Source organism: Colossoma macropomum, unplaced genomic scaffold (genome assembly GCF_904425465.1).
Source record: "Colossoma macropomum unplaced genomic scaffold, Colossoma_macropomum, whole genome shotgun sequence".
Lineage (NCBI taxonomy): Eukaryota > Metazoa > Chordata > Actinopteri > Characiformes > Serrasalmidae > Colossoma > Colossoma macropomum.
In genome coordinates, this window is record NW_023494801.1 from 2,661,839 (window position 1) to 2,685,582 (window position 23,744).

At 40.2% G+C, this 23,744-nt stretch overlaps 2 protein-coding genes across 3 annotated transcripts in view; both read left to right on the plus strand.

Moving 5' to 3' along the window:
* Positions 1 to 7: 7 nt before the first annotated feature.
* On the plus strand, positions 8 to 10,463 carry nat15 (N-acetyltransferase 15 (GCN5-related, putative)). The gene is made up of 7 exons (XM_036590001.1): positions 8 to 281; positions 1,711 to 1,826; positions 2,578 to 2,707; positions 5,285 to 5,381; positions 5,600 to 5,834; positions 7,310 to 7,480; positions 7,595 to 10,463. Exons 2-6 carry the CDS (start codon positions 1,717 to 1,719, stop codon positions 7,464 to 7,466), a joined length of 729 nt encoding a protein of 242 aa, XP_036445894.1. The 5' UTR covers positions 8 to 281; positions 1,711 to 1,716; the 3' UTR covers positions 7,467 to 7,480; positions 7,595 to 10,463.
* Positions 10,464 to 13,458: 2,995 nt separating this feature from the next.
* carhsp1 (calcium regulated heat stable protein 1) overlaps positions 13,459 to 23,744 on the plus strand; it is a 48,342-nt gene continuing 38,056 nt past the window's right edge. The window contains exon 1 of one of the 2 annotated variants that reach the window (XM_036589383.1): positions 13,459 to 13,650. The gene's annotated coding sequence lies outside the window, so the exon portion shown is untranslated. Of the gene's footprint in view, positions 13,651 to 14,100; positions 14,351 to 23,744 lie in introns of those variants that run through there. The other variant, XM_036589384.1, reaches the window with a different exon arrangement.

Below are 23,744 nucleotides of genomic sequence, written 5' to 3' on the forward strand. Positions count from 1 at the left end.
GTCACAGAAGGCTGTATCTGAGTAATGTACACAGTGAGGTTGCCGTAGTTGTTGTCATACAGTAGCAGTGGGGCGTTAGCAGCAGCGGTGGAGCTAAAGACCGAAGCTAACCGGAGCTAATGCGCCGCGGAGAGCCCGCACAGCCCCCAGCCGAATGTCTCACCTCCGTCCGGGACACAGACTCATTCCTCACCGCCATGATACCGCTGCTCTGAACACCCTCCGCGGAAAGAAAGACAAAACCTCGCCCGCCTTTCTGCCTGTTCGAGCGCTGAAATAAGGCACGTCTATCGAATTATTCGCGACCTAAGGTCAGCTTAGCTTAGCGTTAAGTTGAAGCCAGCTTCGTGTTCGAATTTCCCCGTTCCACCTTAAATAGCGCAGCTGTTACGTTCTGGCGCCTGACGCTCTAGAATGTAACTCATGCACCATTTAAGGTGGAACGGCGAAATTCGAACAAGACGCTTGCGAATAGGAAACAAACGAGCTAGTTAGCAGTGTAGCGCGTAGCTAAGCAGACTATTTGTGTGTTTTAAGTTTAGTGGCAGGTATAACGGTTGTTTTGGTGGATTTGTCCCATAAAGAGAGGACAGAATAATAATTGTTGTACATTTATTCGCTTTAAAACCGTCTATATTTTGTCAGGTATCTGTTGTTAGCTGTGTAGCTGGCCGGTAGCTTGTTTAGCTAGCTGTGAGCCGAGAAAGCTCGATTGAAATGTATGTTTTGAGTAAAGTTGCTTGAAAAGAAACAGCTTTAAGTGTTTAACTAGTTAATTCTTTGTCCTAAAATGACAGACACTTGAAATGCCAACGTGTCAATTTGCATGAAACTCAGATAAGCGAGTTAGCTGTTGTGCTAACGTTGGTAGGTGTGGAGCTCAGTGTCAGTTCAGTAGCTGGCTACTTAAAGGGGAATTCCACCATTTTTTTCAGAATTTCTGCATAATTAAGATGTAAACAGAGTCATTTAGAGCGGTTTGATGTGAAGTGGGTCAGTTTGCACAGAAACTTAGAAACTCACAGTGGTGGTGATGGGAACCAGACGTCCACCTCTAAAAGTTCCCTCACGGAAAGTTACTGCAGGAAACGGTTATGAATACATTGCCTGATGTCTGAGACACTCTTTATGATAGTTGTGATAAAGTTTTGGCTTAAAGTGTGTTTTAATCCACTTATTTTAATCCAGTCATGGTGGAGTGGGTACATGCAGGATGATGTAAGGCAAAATAGTCCCCAAAGAAAACTTATTTTTTCACAGATTTATCAGTATTTTATCATCATCGTCTCGGAAAGCACATATAGGTTCTCAGGTGGTTTTGGATAGTAAACCGAATGTCTATATTTGTGTTGTAAACATGGTGACGCCTGGTTCCTATCACCACCACTTTAAAGAAATCTGAGCTGTTAGGTTTCTCCGCAGTGAATCATTTCACAGAAAACCATCAGATCAGCCTGTTTATCTACATAGGAAAGCTATAGGAAGTGCTCGATCAGATCAGAAAACACTTTTCTTGTTTGCAGACAAAAGAAAACTAAATTTTAAAAGGTTTTTGTTTAATTAACTGCACTTTCAAATATGCTGATGTCCACATGTTGCATTTGGAGGAACCTAACCCTGTACTTAAATCTGAAATGTAATGACTCTAACCCAACTTTGACAGCATATGAGTTGAAAGTAAACGTGGGCAAATATGTTTGCTTGTTTCAGGTGTGAATGACCGACGTGGTGCCCCCCACTGCGCTCAGCGAAATCAAGCTCCGTCTCCTGTGCCAAGATGACATAGACAGCGTTAAAGTGCTGTGTGGAGATTGGTTCCCCATTGAGTGAGTATTCAGTCATCATGTCTATACAACATAACTGAACCGTTTTTTTTTCATTTAGTGTCTGTTAGATTGAATTTGGTGACATTTGTTGCTTCTCTCTTCCAATATTTCTTATAAATAACTTTCATGTGTGATCTGTTCCGCTTGCTATCTGTTTGTGGCTTTTAGGTAAGTAGGATTTAAAGGGGAATTCTGCTCCATTCCCGTTTTAAAAAACTTAAATAATGTAATTAAATTCTTGAGATGTAAATAAAGTCATTCAGAGTGGTTTGGTGTGAAATGGTTAATTGTAGGGACTCAGGTTTCTTTACAGTGGTGGTGATAGGAACCAGGGGTCGGCATGACTACAACACATATATGACCATTTTATTTACTATCCAAAACGACCAGTTTCTGGGAGCTGTTTTGCCTTATAACGCCCTGCATGTACCTCTCTGCCATGTCTCAGACATCAGGCGGTGAATTCATAACCATTTCATGTAGTAACTTTCTGTGAGGGAGCTTTTAGAGGTGGACGTCTGGTTCCTATCACCACCACTGTGAACAATTCTGACTCTAGAATGGAGCGTTTCACACCAAACCACTCTGAACGACTCTGTTTACATCTTAACCATTTAATTATGTGTATGTTTTGAAAACTTGGTAGAATTTCCCTTTAAATATCATTTTACTAGCATAACAGCGTTTGTTGCTCTAAGAAAGCATCACGTCTCTTTGCTGGTTGAGCACAATCCTCTCTTGCGCCCCTCAGGTATCCGGACTCGTGGTACCATGACATCACGTCGAACAAGAAGTTCTTCTCCCTGGCTGCTACCTTCAAAGGCGGCATCGTGGGGATGATCGTGGCTGAAATAAAGGGCAGAACAAAAGTACACAAAGAGGTTAGAAAGCTTTTGTCTCTACTTGAACACCCCATGTGGATAAGTTATTGGCCCTGGGTGGGCGTCCCAACATTATGACATTAAATTCATCCACACTAGTGCTTGCTTTGCTGTATAATGGTCACTTGTGCTGCAACAGGACTCCACCCCACCAGCTAGGGATCCTTTAGTACTTAGGCTACGTCCACATTACCAGGTTGAAGTGGCGCAAATCCTAATGTGACTCAGATCTGATGTTTTCAGGGCTGTGTGGACACACAAATCTGATCTTTTCATATCCAACCTGAGCCACTTTCATATGTGGTTCTAGATCGGATATGTATCTGATTTGTGGCTGTGCGACCTTAATATGACGCTCAGATCAGAATTCATGGGCTTTTTTCCCCACTGTGCATGCGCCATCATTCAGCGTTACCATGGCAACAGCGCCAAACAGAAGTTAAAGCCTGTAAACGGTGGAAAAGCAGCTCATCTCACCTTTTTCTCCTTCGTCTCGCTCTAATAATGAAGCTGAGAGCTGATCAGAGTTAATTATCTTCTCAGCGAAGCTCGTTCTGCTCGTTAGTTTGTGCTGATGATGCATGTGATTCACTCACGTGACATTACTGAGTAGGATGTGATCATGAGGGTCATTTCAGGACGCCGGTTCGTTCACATTGACAGATTTGAATCACTTACCTAAATGAGTGTGAACCATCGTGTCTGAGAGATCGGATTTGAGCAAAAAAACAGATTTGAGCATTGAGGCTTGTAATGTGAACATAACTTTAGTTTATCTTGCATTTAGATATTAAATATTCAGCCAGTCTGCAAAGTTGCCACAGTTTCATAAACAGCTTTTGTTTTTTTGTTTGAGGATTTTGCATTAGTGATGAGTGCATATTTCATTCCGTGTGGTTTTTACAGTGCATCTTATGCAAGTGCAAGACATAAAAGTGTTTTAAATGGAGCACTCTGGCCTGTCAGGAGCCTTTTTATAGAGTATGATTAATTAGACTGCAAACTCCATGTGCCCTTGACTGACTTTCTGCGTGCAGCAAGGGGTTTACCTTCCGTCACAGACGATCCAAGCTCTAAGTGATAGTTTAACTTTTTGTGCTGACATTATGCAGCCATGCGCTCGGCCGTTCTCCTACAGTGGTTATGCACAGGATTTACAGACCTCAGTTCCGGAAAAGTTCTGACAGTATATTGTGTCCTAAAAACAGAACACAGTGATCAAGTCAATTCCGTTTGCCCTGTATTAAAATTTAAATGTGCGAAAAGATTATATTTAATACTTTACCTTCTGAACTTGGGTGCATGTTTACAACTGTGTTACATCACCTTTCCTTTTAACAACGCTTAATCATTTGGGGACTGAAGACTTTGGCTGTGTTCACACAGCAGGTAAAAGTGGCCCAGATCTGATCTTTTTCTTCATATGTGACACAGGTGTGTGTCTGTCTGGCAGTGTGAACAAATAAAAACACACTGAATCTGACATTTTTAATTCCGATTTGAGACGCTTTCATATGTGGTACTGAAATCCGATACATATCTCATATACAGCAATGTGACTATAAACATTTGGGGTGATGTTTCTGTATTAAAAAAAACAAAAAAAAACAGAAGAGACTTATTCAAACCAGATTTAGAAAGAAATGACCGAATTTCGAAAGTGCACCGAACGCAGCCGTAGGAGAACGAGGCTGCAGCGTCAAAGAACAGATAAAAGTCTGAAAGCAAAGTTTAAAGAATCCGAGGACGCAAACCAAAGAAGTGACCGCGCCCTTTTTACGGCTCGAACACATTCTGGGTGATGAGCCCAGCTGTCAGTCAGTGAAGCTTCATAATGGCTCCTGTGACGCTGGTGAAGATGAAGCTGATACTCCGGGAGCGACTGGCGTTCGTTCATAGTCATGATTGTTTACCTCTGGATGAGCCGTGAAGCTCTGTTGTTTTGTGCATGTGGGTCAGTTTAGGAGCTGATCTGTTCAGACTGATGTCGCATACAGATCACATTTAAAAGATAATCTGAACAGCCAAAGAAAAAATCGGATTTGGTGAGAAGATCAGATTTGGGCCACGTTTACCTGCTGTGTGAACTAGAAGTTTTTGCCCTTCTTCCGTTATACGAGTCTTTAGCTGGGCAACCGTATGGGGCCTTTGTTGTTGTTTTTGTGCTTCTTAATGTGCCACACATTTTCAATGGGAGCCCTGTAGTCTCTGATTACACAGCCATGCTGCTGTACCTCGTGTGGCTTGGTGGGCCATTTTGAAATAAGCTTGGTCGTCCCTGGAAAAAGACGTCATCTAGAAGGCAGCATATGTTGCTCCAAAATGTGTGAATATCTTCCTGTATTAATGGAGCCTTCACAGATGTGCAGGTTATCCACTAATACCCCCCAAACCATGACAGATCATGGCTTTAAACTTTAGGCTGGTAACAGTCTGGATGGTCCTTTTCTTCTTTGGCTGAACTCAACGTCCTGTATTTCTGCAAACAGTCTGAAAGGTTAACTCGTTAGACTGTAGTACATGTTTCCACTGTTGCTGACTGTGACTGTTGTACTAATTGGTGGTATTTGCTTTTAGGATGGGGACATTCTGGCCTCCAGCTTTCCTGTTGACACTCAGGTTGCCTACATCTTGAGCTTAGGAGTGGTAAAGGAGTTTCGAAAACATGGAATAGGTAAGACATAAATAATTGAGGACCACTTGTGGCGTTATAACCATTGAGTTTACCTCTGTATATAAGATAACACCCAAAAATGCCTGGTCGACTGAACAGTGAAGGTTTTTAGGGACCGTTTAGTCTGATCGCATATGTGTAATGCTAACATCTATTCATCATTACCAGTGGTACCATGTTTAGATGAAGCGTTTCTTTAACCTCTGTCCATTCTGCAGGGTCTCTGTTGCTGGACAGTCTAAAGGACCACATCTCCACCACAGCCCAGGACCACTGCAAGGCCATCTATCTCCATGTGCTCACCACCAATCTCACCGCCATTCACTTCTACGAGAACAGAGACTTTAAGCAACATCACTATTTGCCCTATTATTACTCAATCCGAGGAGTGCTCAAGGATGGGTTCACATATGTCCTTTACATCAACGGCGGGCATCCTCCCTGGACGATCTTATATCCTTTTCTTGCGTGTCTGTGCATCCATCTCTTAAACTGCGATCTAAGTAACAATTTACACTGATCAGGCATAACATGATGACCACCTCCTTGTTTCTACACTCATTGTCCATTTTATCAGCTCCACTTACTATATAGGTGCACTTTGTAGTTCTACAGTTACAGACTGTAGTCCATCTGTTTCTCTGCATACTTTGTTAGCCCCCTTTTACCCTGTTCTTCAGTGGTCAGGACCCCCATGGACCCTCACAGAGCAGGTACTATTTGGGTGGTGGATCATTCTCAGCATTGCAGCAACACTGACGTGGTGGTGGTGTGTTAGTGTTGCGCTGGTGTGAGTGGATCAGACACAGCAGTGCTGCTGGAGTTTTTAAACACCTCAGTGTCACTGCTGGACTGAGAATAGTCCACCAACCCAAAATATCCAGCCAACAGCGTCCTGTGACCACTGATGAAGGACTAGAGGATGACCAACACAAACTGTGCAGCAGCAGATGAGCTATCGTCTCTGACTTTACATCTACAAGGTGGACTGACAAGGTAGGAGTGTCTAATAGAGTGGACAGTGAGTGGACACAGTGTTTAAAAACTCCAGCAGCACTGCTGTGTCTGATCCACTCGTACCAGCACAACACACACTAACACACCACCACTACATCAGTGTTACTGCAGTGCTGAGAATGACCCACCCCCCAAATAGTACCTGCTCTGTGAGGGTCCATGGGGGTCCTGACCAATGAAGAACAGGGTAAAAGGGGGCTAACAAAGTATGCAGAGAAACAGATGGACTACAGTCTGTAACTGTAGAACTACAAAGTGCACCTAAAATGGACAATGAGCATAAAAACAAGGAGGTGGTCATAATGTTATGCCTGATTGGTGTATACAATATATACAAAAAAGAAAATTAGCAATAATGATAATTATGATAATATACTTTTTTCAATTAACAAAGTGAGTAAATGAGCTTTTCTTTTCCTAATCAAATATTTTCTAATCAAATATAATATTTGAGATAACTTTCAATAGAATATTTGAAATGTAAAATATTTGGTAGTTGCAGCCCTTTTGTTACATCTATTGTTTCATTTAAAAAGCCTCTATAATGTTCATATGATCCACACAGTCACTCTGACAGACTGTAATACACTACAGGAAGCGTAGGGGGCGATATGGCTTCTACTGTTTCATTTAAAAAGCTCTATAATGTTCATATGATCCACACAGTCATTCTGACAGACTGTAATACACTACAGGAAGTGTAGGGGGCGATATGGCTTCTGCTGTTTCATTTAAAAAGCTCTATAATGTTCATATGATCCACACAGTCATTCTGAGAGTCTGTAATATGATTGTGATATTTTGGATGCAATGAATTAATCAGAGCGGTGCAGTTTCCTCCGTTTTGTCAGCCCAGCAGGTCAAGGTGTTTATGAAACGTAAACAAATGTTGTCCTTAACTTTCTCTCCACTGATTATATTCATCATATAGGGTCCGCCCTGGCCAGCCTAAGCCCATGCTCCATTCCACAGAGGATCTACCGCCAAGCACAGAGTCTTCTGCGAAGCTTTCTGCCTTGGTCAGGCATCTCGTCCAAGAGCGGCATCGAGTACAGCAGAACCATGTGAGAGCTGCCCTGCAGGTGGGCCTTTTTCATCCGTACAACAAAGCAGCTTTCACAGCAGCATTTTTACACACACATCCTATAAATTGTTAACATTCTCCTCTTGCTTTTTGTTTTCTTTCCACGCACCAGATGAAGGAGAGCGGTTTTCAGTCTTACCAGCCCCAGCGGTGGTGATTTTACACGAAAGCTCCTGCAGCTTCCCCAAGCCGTGTATTATATCTGTACATAATATATACTCTGATTAATATATGCATCGTCTTTAGTAGACTACCCTCTTGATATGAACCTTCCAGTCCACTTCATGCCTGTAATTCCGCTGCTATGTAGAAAACGTTCTATGGTTCGCCCATATTTTTAATATAAATAGATTTTTATGTGTGCCTATTCTTCATAAGGGGACTAAGGGGGAGGTAGCAGTACTTCCAGGTGCGTTCCTTTAGTATGGAGTCACTTGCGTGCATGTGTCAGACGGTGTTTTGTCTATTTATCACCACTTCGACACAAAGCCTTTTCTTTATTTCTTTTATTTTTCATTTATGCAGAGTTTTAAGTGGTTTTAGGAGGATATGTGCAAATGCAGTGAATGTAGTGGTGTAGAGGGAAAAGCGTTCGTAGTAAAGGAAAATGCCCACCTCGCCGAAATCGTAGTAATGCAAAAACTCGTCGTATGTCTGCAGTCAGTCATATCCGCAGATGCCATGCAGTGTACTTTGTTTTTATATGGAAAAAGATGAATGTAATTGGTAGGCTAGATATGGTGTAAGGCGAAAATGTAGGGTGTTGGGTCAGAGATTTACCCAAAAATAAACTCGCTGTAAGAAGACGCTCCTACATTGCATGTAACCTTGCAGTGTGAGAGATGAGTGTTGTTGCTTGGAGAGACCCCTAGTGACGTGTTTGAGAGGACAGGGACGTGCTGGCTGTGGTGAGTGGGTTTAAAAATGTCGGGAATGTCAGAGAGTGAGATTTTTTAATAATTGACCCCCGTGCCCAAAGTCGTGATCATGGAAGCCCGTTCCCAGCAGATAGAAGAGAGGAATGTTTCTAAAAATGTTTATCCTCTTCTTCTTGGTTTCTGGCAGCTGTGTGTCAATATATTGACTTAGCACCTAATTAATATTATTGTCGATTTTAATATGTCAAAATATCTAATTTGGCTTGTGGTCTTGTGGTAATGGCTTATTTTCTCAAGATTTTGATCCTACGTCATATATGTTATTAAATTTCAAGGAAACAATTATTTTGGGATAAATCATTTTTATGAGATACTAAATCACTGACATAGTAAATATTTTGACAAAATAAATCAATATTTTGAGAAACATTTTTGTCAATATTTTAAGAAAATGTAATTTTTTTTTATTAATTGTTTAATTACATTTTTCTTATAATATTGATTTTAATATGTCAAAATATTTAGTTTTCTCAAAATAATGACTTATGGTCTCATGGTAACGGCTTTTAAACCTCATGATTTTGAGATGTCATAATAAAATTGTTGTTAAAAGAATAAGTTATTAAATTTTCAATTTTTTGGGGGATAAATCATTTTTATGGGATACTAAGTCTCTGTTTTGTCGTAGTAAATTTTCTGACCAAATTCGGTATTTTGAGAAAAATAATTTTTACAACAGAAGTCAACAGTTTGAGAAAATGTCAATATTATTGAGAAGAAATTATTTCAACGTAGTGAGTCAATATTTTGAGAGAATAAGTCATTATTTTCAGATACTAAATCAAATTTTTGGACATACACAGAAACAGAGAAGCAGGAAAAAAATCAGAGCATCATCCTCCAGCTGGTGGGATGGGCTTCCATACAGGATCCCTCAGGAGAAGGCACCCCCCCCTGCCTACCCACCCCTGGCACAGAGCAGGACTTCTTTGATATATATACATTTCAGATAAGCTATCTGAGGAATAGGTTTATAACACTCAATACTTATAATGCTTTCTAATGTCAACTCTGTTAAATTAAGGTGTAACCACTGTATGTACTGTATATCGCTACTGACGTTCGATTTCAGATCTTAAGCCCCCCCCCCGTTCTGAAAAGGGAAGCATGCCACTTACGTTCTGAGCCGATATGAAGGGTCCCTCTGAACAGTGCACAGGCTTTTAAAGGACCACCATTTCATGTGTTTTGATGTGTGCTACTCTGTAAAGACACGTGCATTGCAACTCCTTGAATAATTTAACTTTTTTTCTCGTGTTCATTTAAGAGTGCATCCGTGTTTATCTGAGTTCTCCCATTCCTGAGTGAGGCGACGGCTGAAAAAAGCAATCGAAAAAAGAAAGAATGCTGTTTTTTCATATAGTTTTCAATCTTCGGACGATCGTGGACTCTGGTTTCTCAGGCTTGGATTGAACCTCGTCTTGGATTCAATTCTAATTGCGATGTTAATACATAGTTGAGTTAAATTCACCAGTGGTGGGACTAGGTTTAATCTGGGCCTGCGAAACCGGTCCTGTCTGTTATAAACACAATCTTATGAGGACTTGTGCAATGGTGCCCCCAACTGGCCTTTGAGATTGTATGGAAAAGGGTTTTTACTTTCTTTTTCCTCTCCTGCTTTTCAACCCACGCAGATCTCGGTCAGGTAGATTTTCCTCACTGTATTTACAGCAGCAGTTACAGCACAACTCTGATCTGCACCTCTTTCAATCCATCCGTTTGTTTACATCCTTTTGCTTCATCCGTCCATGCAGTCTCTCACAGATAGTACACACATTATTTTGAGATGACTTCTAGGCGAGAAAGAAAAGAGGAAATAAAGCTATCGAAGAAATTCACTCGGATTATTATTTTCTATGCTGCATGTTTGTTATTCAGCTTAATTCAACATACTGACTTTTACACGCTGAACAGTGAGATGTTTGGCCACCTGTGGACCTAAATATGACGTGTATATTGATATTACTACTGATATAACAGTTTTAATGTCTTACGTTTTTAAAAGTCTTCATGGTTTTCTGTAATAAATCTGTTTCTATTTAACACTGGGTCCCAAATGGAGCCTCTGTCCCACACTGGAGAGAACTTCTTGGGTTCCTTATACTGGAGAACATACATTTCAGTCCTCACATTAAATACCCCACATCAGTAATAAGCATAAATTACAAATATTCTGTCAATGACTGATCAAAATTAACAGTGGAAAAGAGACTTTTGGACTCCCAAGTGACCTTGTTTATTAAATATTTTACCATATTAATTCATGAACATACTAACATAGTAATGTCTGCATAGCAGTATCGCAAATTAAAGAGAATCATGGGAATTTGATGCAGTATGTAAACATAAAAAGTACCATATATTCTTTAAAAGATGTTTCTTTAGGGGTTATTACTAAAGAAAATTGGTTCTATAGAGAACCATGAGTACTCAAAGAAACTTTTTCATGATTAAATGGTTCTTTGCATGGCAAAATGGTTCTTCAGATGGAGAATGTGTTGTATATGGTTCTGTCTAGCACCAAAAAGGGTTTCTTCCATTGTAACAAGGTGGATATCATAACAATAGAAGAACTCTTCAGTGCTATAAAGAACCTTTTTCAAAAATCTTCTATATAGAACCATCTACAGTGCATTCTCCATCAATCTGAAGAACCTTTTGAAGACACAAAGAAGCCTTTAATCATGAAAAGGATTCTTTGAGTGTTCATGATTCTATATAGAACAAACATCTGTTTTAAGAGTGTTCAGTCCATATGTGGAATTCATTGTTTTTGTGATGTCACTGAAACCAGCTATATGACCGCGAATATTAAATGAGCCACAATACAATAACGTAGTTTATTTACATATGTAATTACTAAAGGCACAGTTATTAAAACAGCCTATTCAATTCCAATGCATAAAGAGAGGCTGGAAAATGGTCATATAATAATTAATAATGGCTGTTTTGGGTGTTTTGGACTGAGAGTGAGATATTCTGATTTAAAGACCTTCTGATGATGCGTCTGATGGGAGAAAATGGGAGTAGCTTTTCAAAAAATAAATAAAGTGCTTTGGAGCGCTACGCATATAGACAGGCTATTTCTGATACCTGGCTAATGCAGAAGAAAGCTAAATTGTACGTCTGTCCTTATTAGCACCTCAATCGGTGAGGGAGTTTGAGGTATTTGTGTAATGCACACCGAGTGTCGTAGTGAGAGAACACTAAAGAACAAAAACAGAAAAAGGGAGTTAAAATTGTGAGTTCTGTCAAATCGATGAGGCTGAGGGATGCAGTACTGCACTATGGTATTTCGCACATTGTGAGAAAGAACATATTAAATGCTCATTTTAGGCCAGAATGTCCCAAGAAAATGACCTGTATGGGCCCTTTAAAGGGAATTTCCCCCAAATTTTCAAAATAACTGCATAATCCAGTGGTTGAGATATAAACAAACTCGTTTAAGTGATCTTTATTAGTCCCAAAATGGGGAAATTTCACCTCCGTGCAGTGAAACACCACATACACACTAGTGAATACACACACTAGGGGGCAGTGAGCATGCTTGCCTGTGCAGGGGGCAGCCCTATCCACAGCGCCCAGGGAGCAGTTGGGGGTTGGGTGCCTTGCTCAAGGGCACTTCAGTCACGTACTGTCAGCTCAGGGGATCAAACCAGTGACCTTCTGGTCACAAGGCTGGTTCCCTAACCTTCAGCCCTCAATTGCCTCCAAACATTGTTCCCTGACCAGGAATTGAACCTGGGAGTGAGAGCGCCGAATCCTAACCACTAGGGGTTTATTTTACTATCCAAGACCACCAATGAACCTACACCTGTTTATATTGTGGCATCAGCATAGAATAAGTCGCGGGAGACACTGCACATCCGGGCAAGTGCTGTTTTATTGAACGGGCATCAAGAGGAAGCTGCAGCCAAGTGATGTGTTGACTGCCGCGGCGCTTTCACCGTTAAGTTACTCCCGTCCTGCCGTCACCATCTTTCACCAAGCTCGGCCTTCTTCACTGTATGCCTTCGCGGTGCCATTCCACTCCTTGCACTATCCCACTTCTGACATCATTGTAGCACCTTTTTGCAAACAAGGAAGCATGGGAGAGGCCCTGATTCTGCAACGAGGAGTGCTCTGGATTGACACCAGCAGAAAAGGCACACAAAAGACAGACCGATTAGCAGGAAAGGTACCACTCTATGGTAGATCCTTAACGTACGATTAAACCTAGACTCTGACACAATAACATGCATGCAACACATCCCCAACTAAAAAAAAACTAGTTTTACATACCATACCTCTAGAGCCCCTTCTGCAAACTGGAGCAAGTGGCAGCCACCATAATAACGTAATGGTGATAGTGGTAAAATAGTGGTAAATTCAGAAGCAAAATGTTTTACTGGGGGCTACATTTAACACCCTGCACACTGTTCTTCAAGCGTTCTTTAATAAAGAAAATGGTTCCATGTAAAACCATGAACACTGAAAGCACCCTTCGCGTGATTGAAGGGTTCTTTGCATCGTTAAAGGGTTTTTCAGATTGATGGAGAGTGTGTTTTATATGGTTCTATATAGAACATTTCTGAAAAGGGTTCTATATAGAATCATCCACAGCACATTCTCCATCAATCTGGACTTGGCTTTCCTGTAGAACACCTTTAGATCCCATTAGAAAACCATCAAATGCATTCAGAATCAGCCATTAGTCACCTGCTAAGCCTTTAGAGCCTTTAAAAAGGCCAAAGCACATTACAAAACTATCAGGAACCAACAGAACCAGTTAAAGGTTTCTGTGTTTTTCTTTTCAGCATTACATTTTTCAGACGTCTGGTTCCTACCACCACCACTGTGAACAGTTCTGACTCGGTAATTTTCTTTAGAGCTGAGTATTAAACACCAAACCACTCTCAACGACTTTGTTTACGTCTTAACAATTGCATTAGGGAGGAAATTTTGATAAATGGGTGGAGTTCCCCTTCGAAGGAGATAGCTAACTGTTACGCTAATATTCGAATATTTAAGGTAACGGTCGTTTCGTGACGTCACCGCGAGCGAGGCTCCGAGCTGAGAGGACTGACTGAAGCAGCTCTGTGTGTGTTTTGGAGGCGTTCTGTCGAAGAGGGTCGCTAGAGGTGCTTTTACTTCTTCACAACGACTTTCTTTTTCAGAAAAACGTACAGCAAAGACGTGTTTTTGACACGTTAGGAGTTCAACTCGTCTCTCCGAGCAAAGTTACGCCGAGGTAAGTGATGCTTCACGGCTATAAAGGCTTGTAAATTAATGTGGTGAAGTTCATACGAACCTGAAGTCAGCTTCTTTTTCCAATTATCCCGTTCCACCTTAAATGGTGCAGCAGATACGTTCTGTTGCCTCAGGCGCCAGAATGTAACTGCTGCACCTTTTAAGGTGGAACGGGAAAATTCGAAAAAGAAGCTGATTTCAGATTGGTATGAAATAAACTTCCTTCGATTTTTTTCCGTTCCACCTTAAATGGTGCAGCAGTTACGTTCTGTTGCCTCAGGCGCCAGAATGTAACTGCTGCACCTTTTTAAGGTGGAACGGGAAAATTCCAACAAGAAGCTGACTTCAGATTCGTATGAAATAAACTTCTTGTTCGAATTTTCCCGTTCCACCTTAAAAGGTGCAGCAGTTACATACTGGCGCCTGAGGCAACAGAACGTAACTGCTGCATCATTTAAGGTGGAACGGAAAAATTCGAACACGAAGTTTATTTCGTGACAGAAACGGAGGGAAACTCAAACGGTGGTTGACTTTTCTTGGCTCACAAAACTAGATAAGCGTATGTTTTTCAATTTTGAAGTGTGTTTTATGTCAGAGTAACGTCAGAGGAGGTGAACGACGAGAAAAAGAAAGAGAAAACCGGGGATTTGTTTGTTTGCTGTGTTTATTGTGCTGGACTGATTGTTTTTACCTCAGAGCAGGTAGGTTAACGAGCTAGCACTGATAATTCTGCACAACTGTCTTCAGATTTTTCTTTCCAAGCATTTAAAATGGTCACCAGTGTAGTTTGGACCGCAGTTTTTAAGTGGATTAAACATTTTTTGTCATAAAAATAATGCCTCGGTTTCGGTTTAAGCAGAGGGAGCGGTCAGAGCGCTCGGTCTGATGCACGGAGCACAGACCTGTTTTCTGTGGAAGCCCATTTCCGCCAGTGGAGACAAACATAACCATTTATTAAGTCATAATAAGGAGAGTTTCTCGTAATTATGACTTAGTAGCTCATAATTATGACCTAGACTTAATATCTCATAATAATGACTTAGTATCTTATGGCTTAGTGTCTCATGATCATGACTTACTTTCTCATAATTATGACTTGGAGACTTAGTATCTCCTAATTATGACTTATTATTTTATAATTGACTTACTTTCTCATAATTGTGACTTAGTAGCTCATAACTGTGTCTTAGTATCTTATAGAGACTTACTGCGTCATAAATATGAGATACTATCTTGTAATTGTGGCTTTGTAAATCATAATAGTGACTTTGTATCTCATAATAATGACTTTGTATCTCATAATAATGACTTAGCATCTCATAATTATGACTTACTATCTCATAATAATGACTTAGCATCTCATAATAATGACGTAACATCTCATTATGATTCAGCATCTCATAATAATGGCTTAGTATCTCATAATGGCTTAGTATCTCATTATAATGACTTAGTATCTCATTATAATGACTTAACATCTCATAATTATGACTTAGTATCTCATAATTGTGTCTTAGTATCTCGTAATTGTGTGTTAGTATCTTATAGTGACTTACTACATCATACATATGAGATACTATCTTGTAATTGGCTTTGTATCTCATAATAGTGACTTTGTATCTCATAATAGTGACTTTGTATCTCATAATAGTGACTGTATCTCGTAATTATGACTTAGTATATTGTAGTTATGGCTTAGTTATGGCTCATAATAATGACTTAGCATCTCATAATAATGACTTAGCATCTCATAATAATGACTTAGTATCTCATAATGGCTTAGTATCTCATAATGGCTTAGTATCCCATAATAATGACTTAACATCTCACAATAATGACTTAAGATCTCATAATTATGACTTAGTGTCTCATAATAATGACTTAGCATCTCATAATAATGACTTAGTATCTCATAATAATGACTTAGTATCTCATAATAGACTTAGTATCTCATAATAATGACTTAGTATCTCATAATAATGACTTAGTATCTCATAATAGTGACTTAGCATCTCATAATTATGGTTTAGTATCTCATAATAATGACTTAGTTTTTTAAACTGTGTAGCCTGATCAGTACACTTGACTACAGTAACAGTTCCAGTAGATGATGTAGTTCCCTACACGATGCCACATGTTCGATACTAAGTAGTTTAACGGCTGATATTTTGATGCTGTTACCTTGAAAGTCTCCAGTTGCTCATGTAAAAACTCCTCTTTTTTCACTTATTTTCTTTGGATGGTCTCCTTTCTCATGCAGGTGGATTATTTTATGTATAATCTCCTCTGAAATACCTCCTGAAAAATAAATAATCTGTACTTAATGGCCATTTTGACTGGAAAATAAGTCATTTGTGGGGGGTCCTGACTTTTGCACATTATCACATGTATTGCTTTTATGCACAGAATGTATATGTGCCTAATATTTGATCATATTTCTGCAAGAACGTTCATTCTTAGACTAGATTTTTCCACAATATGTTTAACAGAAACACCCAGCGTCGATCTTAATAATGCGTACAGCGTTAAGCCCTCAGCTGGACGTGAATAAGTGTTAGTCGTCTTTGAGGTGGAAAGCTGAGCTGAGCTGTTAGTAGAGCTTCACTCAGAGCCATCCGACTGCTCTCATTATTGATTTCTGAATAGAGATCCTTTAATGTTGTGTCTGTTTTTTTAGTATTGGGCAGCTTCTGAGAAGAACACTGCTCAGAAAAAGGGAGTAAGGGCTTAAGATCACCCACAAGTGGCCAAGATCTTTACATCTAAACCTAATTTTAGGATAATTAAGTCTTAAAAGATTAGTGCTGTCTTTGTCCGTTCTCTTCTGCTTTTGTTAGGCTGTGGTTTTTAATGAATGTGTGAACATGTGATGGTTTCTGGTTCAGTTTTTTAGTCCTAGCTGACCAGCTGTGTTAAAATCTAGAAGGGTCTGGCTGCAGACATGCACTCTCAGCCTGACATGCAGCGCCAGCCTATTGATGACGTCAGCGTTCGCTCTGCCACCACAGTGTTTTTGTCCGTTTTATGAGGAAAAACAACGAAACACAAACTGCTGGGCAACAAGAGTTACACTGAACGTTGTCATACTGAAAATAAGGGAATTAAATATGGAAACAAAATAAAATCTACCACGACGATAAAACATGTCAGGTTTATTCGCAGAAAAAACAAAAAGGCTACTGAAACTCATGAAAGCCATGCTGGAGTCGATGAAAACCGCTTATCAAAAACTGAGATATTGATTAAAATAGAACTCATTAAGGATTCTAGGAGGTTGTGACATCATACAGTAAACTTAGTACAGGATACTTTTGCTGTTTCGTCAACGTCACAACCTCCTATAAAGTTGTCAGACAATGTTGTCACAACTTTCTGAGGAATTACATCTCAACATTGTGAGAATGTAGAAAAGCAACAGGCAGACGACGCTGTGGGCACCAAAACAGGACGTTGTCACAACGTAGCTGTGTTTGCAGGGCCGTTAGGAATAAAACCTGATGGTTTTGCTTCCTAATGGGAATTGGCTTGATGGTTGCCATTAGAGGCCATTAGAAAACGATCAGATGTAACTGGAATCAGTCAAAACACCAGATTAAACGATCAGAATCCTTACACTGTGATATCAACCCATCGGGGCATGCCTCAGTGTCACTGCTGGACCGAGAATAGTCCACCAACCAAAAAAATCCAGCCTACAGAGTCCTGTGACCACTGATGAAGGACTAGAGGATGACCAACACAAACTGTGCAGCAGCAGATGAGCTATCGTCTCTGACTTCACATCTACAAGGTGGATGGACAAGGTAGGAGTGTCTAATAGAGTGGACAGTGAGTGGACACAGTGTTTAAAAAGTCCATGAGGGTCCTGACCACTGAAGAACAGGGTAAAAGGGGGCTAACAAAGTATCAGAGAAACAGATGGACTACAGTCTGTAACTGTAGAACTACAAAGTGCACCTCTATAGTAAGTGGAGCTGATAAAATGGACAATGAGCATAGAAACAAGGAGGTGGTCAGAATGTTATGCCTGGTCAGTTACGTTTTTTTGTACTGTGAGTCTCAGTGAGAGGCTGCATGGTGTTAGTTTTGTATGTGCTGTAGAGATCTGTGCATACTTTCCTGTAATATTTCCCAGATGTTCTGTAACGTCGCTGGCTGTTCTGTATGAACTGGTGGGAAAGGCTTTGGGTTGTTTTCTTGTCTTCTCTGAAGGCATTGAGTGTGTGACCAGCAAGCTGAGCCAGAGTAGTGAAATTTAGGTTGAATTCTTTGGCTCTCCTCTGCCGAGGGGTCGCATTACACCCACTTTGTTTACTTACCACAAAACGGGGCCTCTTCTTCGCTTTTTCTTGTTCCTGACTGACACAGAACCTATAGCCCACACTGTTTCCAAGCCAGGCAGACATGTTCTAATGTTTATGCTTGGAACATGGATACAGTACTTCTATTTCAGCTATATTGCTGCATATTGTGATATATTAAAACACACTGAAGAACCGGTAATGTGACGTGGGCAGAGACTGGCCTGCGTTAGTTTGTCCAGAATAATTTACTTTTGGGTAAATTATATTATGTGCATTTTTTGTGCCCAAGTACATAGTTTAATAAATCTATGACGTATATCACACTATTCTACAACACCTTCTTTATGTGAGTATATCTTTAGAGCATCAAAATAAAATTAATTTTAGGCACTTATGCCTCCCGTAATCTAAAAATGTCAGGTGGTGCGATCAGTATATGCAGATTTAGTAGACTATTAAAAAGGTAGTTGGAAATAAATAAATAGATAAAATAGTTTGGCATGATTTTATGTATTAAAGCTTTAAAGTCTCAGCATGTGGCAAAACTGGGAGGGTTAGAAGTATTCAGTGCACTGGAAAACACTCTCTCTCTCTCTCTCTCTCTCTCTCTCTCTCTCTCTCTCATTCTATCTCATTCTCTTTCTCACTCAGTCTCTCTCAGTCTCTCTCTCCCTTTAATGTCTTTCTCTTGTCTCTCTCTCATTCTGTCTCTCATTCTTTTTTTCTCTCATTCTCTTTCTCTGTCTCTCTTTTCTCTCTCTCTCTCTCATTCTCTTTCTCACTCATTCTCTCTCTGTCTCTCTCTCCCCTAATGTCTTTCTCTTGTGTCTCTCATTCTCTCTCTCATATTCTCTCTCCCTTTAATGTCTTTATCTTGTCTCTCACTCTCTCTCATTCTGTCTCTCATTCTTTTTTCTCATTCTCTTTCTCTGTCTCTCTTTTTTCTCTCTCATTCTCTTTCTCACTCATTCTCTCTCACCCTTTATTGTCTTTCTCTTGTCTCTCTCATTCTCTCTCTCTCATATTCTCTCTTCCTTTAATGTCTTTCTCGTCTCTCTCTCTCTCTCATTCTGTCTCTCATTCTTTTTTTCTTTCATTCTCTTTCTCTCTCTCTCTTTTCTCTCTCTCTCGCTCATTCTCTTTCTCACTCATTCTCTCTCCCCTAATGTCTTTCTCTTGTCTCTCTCATTCTCTCTCTCTCTCATATTCTCTCTTCCTTTAATGTCTTTCTCTTTCTCTCTCTCTCTCATTCTCTTTCTCACTCACTCTCTCTCTGTCTCTCTCTCCCCTAATGTCTTTATCTTGTCTCTCACTCTCTCTCATTCTGTCTCTCATTCTTTTTTCTCATTCTCTTTCTCTCATTCTCTTTCTCTGTCTCTCTTTTTTCTCTCTCTCTCATTCTCTTTCTCACTCATTCTCTCTCACCCTTTAATGTCTTTCTCTTGTCTCTCTCATTCTCTCTCTCTCATATTCTCTCTTCCTTTAATGTCTTTCTCTTGTCTCTCTCTCTCATTCTGTCTCTCATTCTTTTTTCTCTCATTCTCTTTCTCTGTCTCTCTTTTTTCTCTCTCTCTCTCATTCTCTTTCTCACTCACTCTCTCTCTGTCTCTCTCCCCTATGTCTTTATCTTGTCTCTCACTCTGTCTCATTCTGTCTCTCATTCTTTTTTCTCTCATTCTCTTTCTCTGTCTCTCTTTTTTCTCTCTCTCTCTCATTCTCTTTCTCACTCATTCTCTCTCTGTCTCTCTCTCCCCTACTGTCTTTCTCTTGTCTCTCTCATTCTCTCTCTCTCTCATATTCTCTCTTCCTTTAATGTCTTTCTCTTGTCTCTCTCACTCATTCTCTCTCTCAGTCTCTCTCTCCCCTAATGTCTTTCTTTTGTCTCTCACTCTCTCTCGCTCTCTCTCTCTCATTCTGTTTCTCTCTCTCTCTCTCTCTCTCATTGTCTTTCTCTCTTTCACGCCCCCCCCCATCTCTCTCTCTGTCATTCTCTTTCTTTCTCTCTATTGACTATTGGGGCACGTACCTGCACGTTACGCATGAAGCCCATATTTCCCAACATATTTACAAGCTGTGTAACGATAAATTAGTCCTCTCTAATTCTCTCTCAGTTCTTTTCCCAAAATGGTGACTGTGGCCTTTTACACATAACCACTGGAATACTTGTCCATCATCAACGATATCTCATTGCAACGCCCCATCGCCCAGGTCTACACCTAACAGCAAAGGACTTTTATTCTGACATGCTTTTAAGAAGGAGTGGGCAGCATACTGCGCCATAAAGAAGACCCCAAGTGTCCTTCATGGCGCAGCGCAGAGGTCAGCAGCCCTTTCACAAATACTGAAGAGATGGTCCTTCAGTCGTGGTTGGGCTGGTTCAGTTCACCAAGTCAGCTGGTGGGACCCCAGAAAACCTGTGCTGGAACTTGTGCTGTTATATTTGAAAAAAAAATAAACATTAGGTTTATACAGGTGTCTAAGTACATGAATAAGTTGAAAGTATAACTTTATAAAATAAAATTAAAATGTAATTCTCTATAAATGTGTAGTTGCACCTGCTGACCTTTCCTGGCTGGGAAAAGTGATCCTCCAGTTTAAAAATGAATTTATACAAATATAAACAGTATAATACACTGACTAGATTCTTGTAGACACAAAAAATCCAATTATTCGCTTTTAATACGATTTTTTTCTTTTAAATCATCAGTTTGAATGTCTTATTTACCATCAAGCTCGGAGCTGTGATTGGTCAGGATGCTCACAGCACACAGTAAACAACAAGCAATTGGCTCATTTGCACATTGCAGCCTTCTGCGATGCCAGTATTGTAAGCATCAGTATAATAATGATAATTAAATGAAATGATGCCCTTTTTGGCATGATGTAAGATTTGGAACAGTGTTTTGAGGTGTCAGTAATTACATTATGTTGCTTTTATTCTAAATCTGCCATCTCTTTCTCTTCTTTTTCCTTTTTTAAGTTAATTAATTAATATTTTTTAAAACAACATCAGCTTCAAATCCAACATTTTGGCTCCGTGGTGCAGGATTCTGTTGCAGGTGACCAAATCCTGAGGTCAGGGTTAGTTACATAACTCCGTAGTTGTAATATCCGGAGTCGTATGTCCCAAAAATAATTTAGACAAACAGTATGAAACCGTGGTCGCGTAACACCATGTGCGCTTTCACAGTGTCCTGATATCCCTTGACTCCTGCCAGAGGAACCACAGTACAGTCTGCTAGGTGAAGGGTCATCGGCGCTGAGTGTTGGGCAATAACACGTCTAAGACTTGGTAAACAACTGGTGGTTGTTAAAAGGGACATTCCACCCATTTTTGAAATTTTCTGCATAATCCAATCGCTAAGATGTAAACAAAGTCACTTAGTGGTTTGGCGTGAAATGCGTCGTTTCTAGAGAAACTCAGTGAGTCAGAACAGTTCACTGTGGTCGTGATAGGAACCAGGCGTCTGAAGAATTTAGGGCCTGTAAAATTCACCTCACTGGAAGTTATTACATGCAAAGGGTAGTGAAAACGCTGCCTGATCCCTGAGACATAGTTTTATGATAGTTTTACAATAAAGTTTTGGCTGAAATTGTGTTTTAAAATGTATTAATGGTGGAGTGATACATGCAAGGTAAAATAGTCCTCCAAAAAAAATTTTTTTTTTAATATTTATCACTTTTTCACCATCAATAGGAGTATATATGATAATTCAAAAGCATCATGTAGGTTCACTGGTCATATTGGAGAACAAATAAAATGGCTATAATTGCACTGTAGAGGTTACAGCCCCTGGTTCCCATCTCCACTGTGAGGAAATGTGACTGTTTCTCTAAAATGCACCATTTCACATCAAACCACTCTGCATAACTTTGTTTACATTGCATAGACTGGGCTGCGCAGAGAATTTTGAAAGTCGGTGGAATTCTCCTTTGAATGCTCGCACTTTCCTGCGGCTGATAGAGTCCAGCAGTCAAGCCGTTAGGTCTGCCATCTGTCAAAGATAGACAGAAGCCATTTACAACACATTCTCCATCAATTTAATTGTCATTCTCCATCAAATGGTTCTATAGAGCACCAAAAAGGGCTTTTCTACTGCATACAGGCTTGACACTGTAACCTCTTCCACCTTTTCACCATGCAAAGAACCATTTAAACGTGAAATAGAACCATTCCCGTTACTAAAGAACCCTTGAAGATCCAACTTTTTTAAGAATGTACACTCTTAAAAATGGGGTCCTTAGTAAAGAAAAAGGTTCTATGTAGAACCATGAACACTAAAAAGACCCATTTGCATAATTAAAAGGTTCTTTGCACTGTGAAAGGGTTCTGTGGATTGATGGAGAGTGTGCTGTAGATGATTCTGTATGGGGCCTTTTGAAAAAGTGTTCTATATGGCACCAAAAAGGGTTCTTGTATGATTACAAACTTGACATCATAACAGTAGAAGAACCATTTTTGGTCTTTCAAAAAGGTAGAACCATCTACAGCACACTCTCCATCAGTCTAAAGAACCCTTTTATGATGCAAAGAAGCCTTTAATCATGCAAAGGGTTCTTTGAGTGTTAATGGTTCTATATAAAACCTTTTTTTTACTAAAGAACCCTTGAAGAACCGTCTTTTTTAAAGTGTGTAGACTAACACATAGCAGCACGGTTCTGCAGGCTCTGCTAGAAAATTAAGGAGATCCAACGTCCGATGCAGAAAGAATAATGAAAGGAATTATTCTGAGAGGACTGTGTAGTTTTGGCTCTTCAAAGACCGGCATTGAAATGTAAATGCAGAATGTTCAAAGGCTCTTCTTGGAGCACAGCAGAGTCACCCGGCTTGAGGAGAACCTCTTAGCACAGCGTAGCCTGGCTGTAGTCTTATAAGTCGGAGTAAGGCGTTTGAATAAGGCAGGCTTGGTTCCCCTGAGACGCGGTGTATCGTTTCATGTTGGGACGTCTTTGATGTAGAGCTTTAAGTTTATATCAGCGAGGGCGTCCACTGATTCGCTTCCCAAGCACTTCAAGGTGCTACTAGCATGAAGATGTGTCTCGTTTTGAAATGTGTTGTGCAATATATTCCAATATGTAATTAGATTCAATTAAATACAGTTTCTATGTCTCCATTCTTCACCTTCCATTCTATTCAGGAGACTCACTTTCAGTTCCTCAAAGAATCTGCAGACACACCTCCAAAGTTCAGTCTTAGAAGCTGGTTGATCATTTTCTGAAGTAATCAAACACATTCAGTGGTGTTGAGGTCTGGACTCTGGGGTGGTCAGTCCATCGTTCAGCTTCTTTGTTTGATGTGTCCGTCTCCTTTTCTCAGTGAGGTTCTTCTTGATCAGCTACACATCCTTTCAGACCCACAGCGCTGAGTCGTCTTCTCACAGTGGAAGGATGGACAGAAACACCTGTGGATGTTTTCAGATCTGAAGCAGCTTGATTTTCTCCTCTCTCTCAGAGATGAAAGCTTTAAGTGCTGTTTATCTGATGGGAGGCAGTTTTGGGGTCGACCAGCTCTTCCAGGTGGTTGTTAGGAGCCTCATTTTCTCTTTGGTTTTTAATCATGTTTTGAACTCCATGAAAGGTGTTTTTTTGACTTTTGAACAGGACAGTCCAGTGTTTTGACAGTCCACTCACATGGTGGAGGTACCTTTTTGTGTGTTTTATTTGAATTTTTGGTTTGTGAATTCCAGTCTTGTGCACCTGCTTCAATTAGTCAGCTGTTTTCCTTCATCACTCAGATCAGCTGTGAAAGAACGAAAAACGCAGGTGCAGTGCTGATCTAGCAGGTACACTT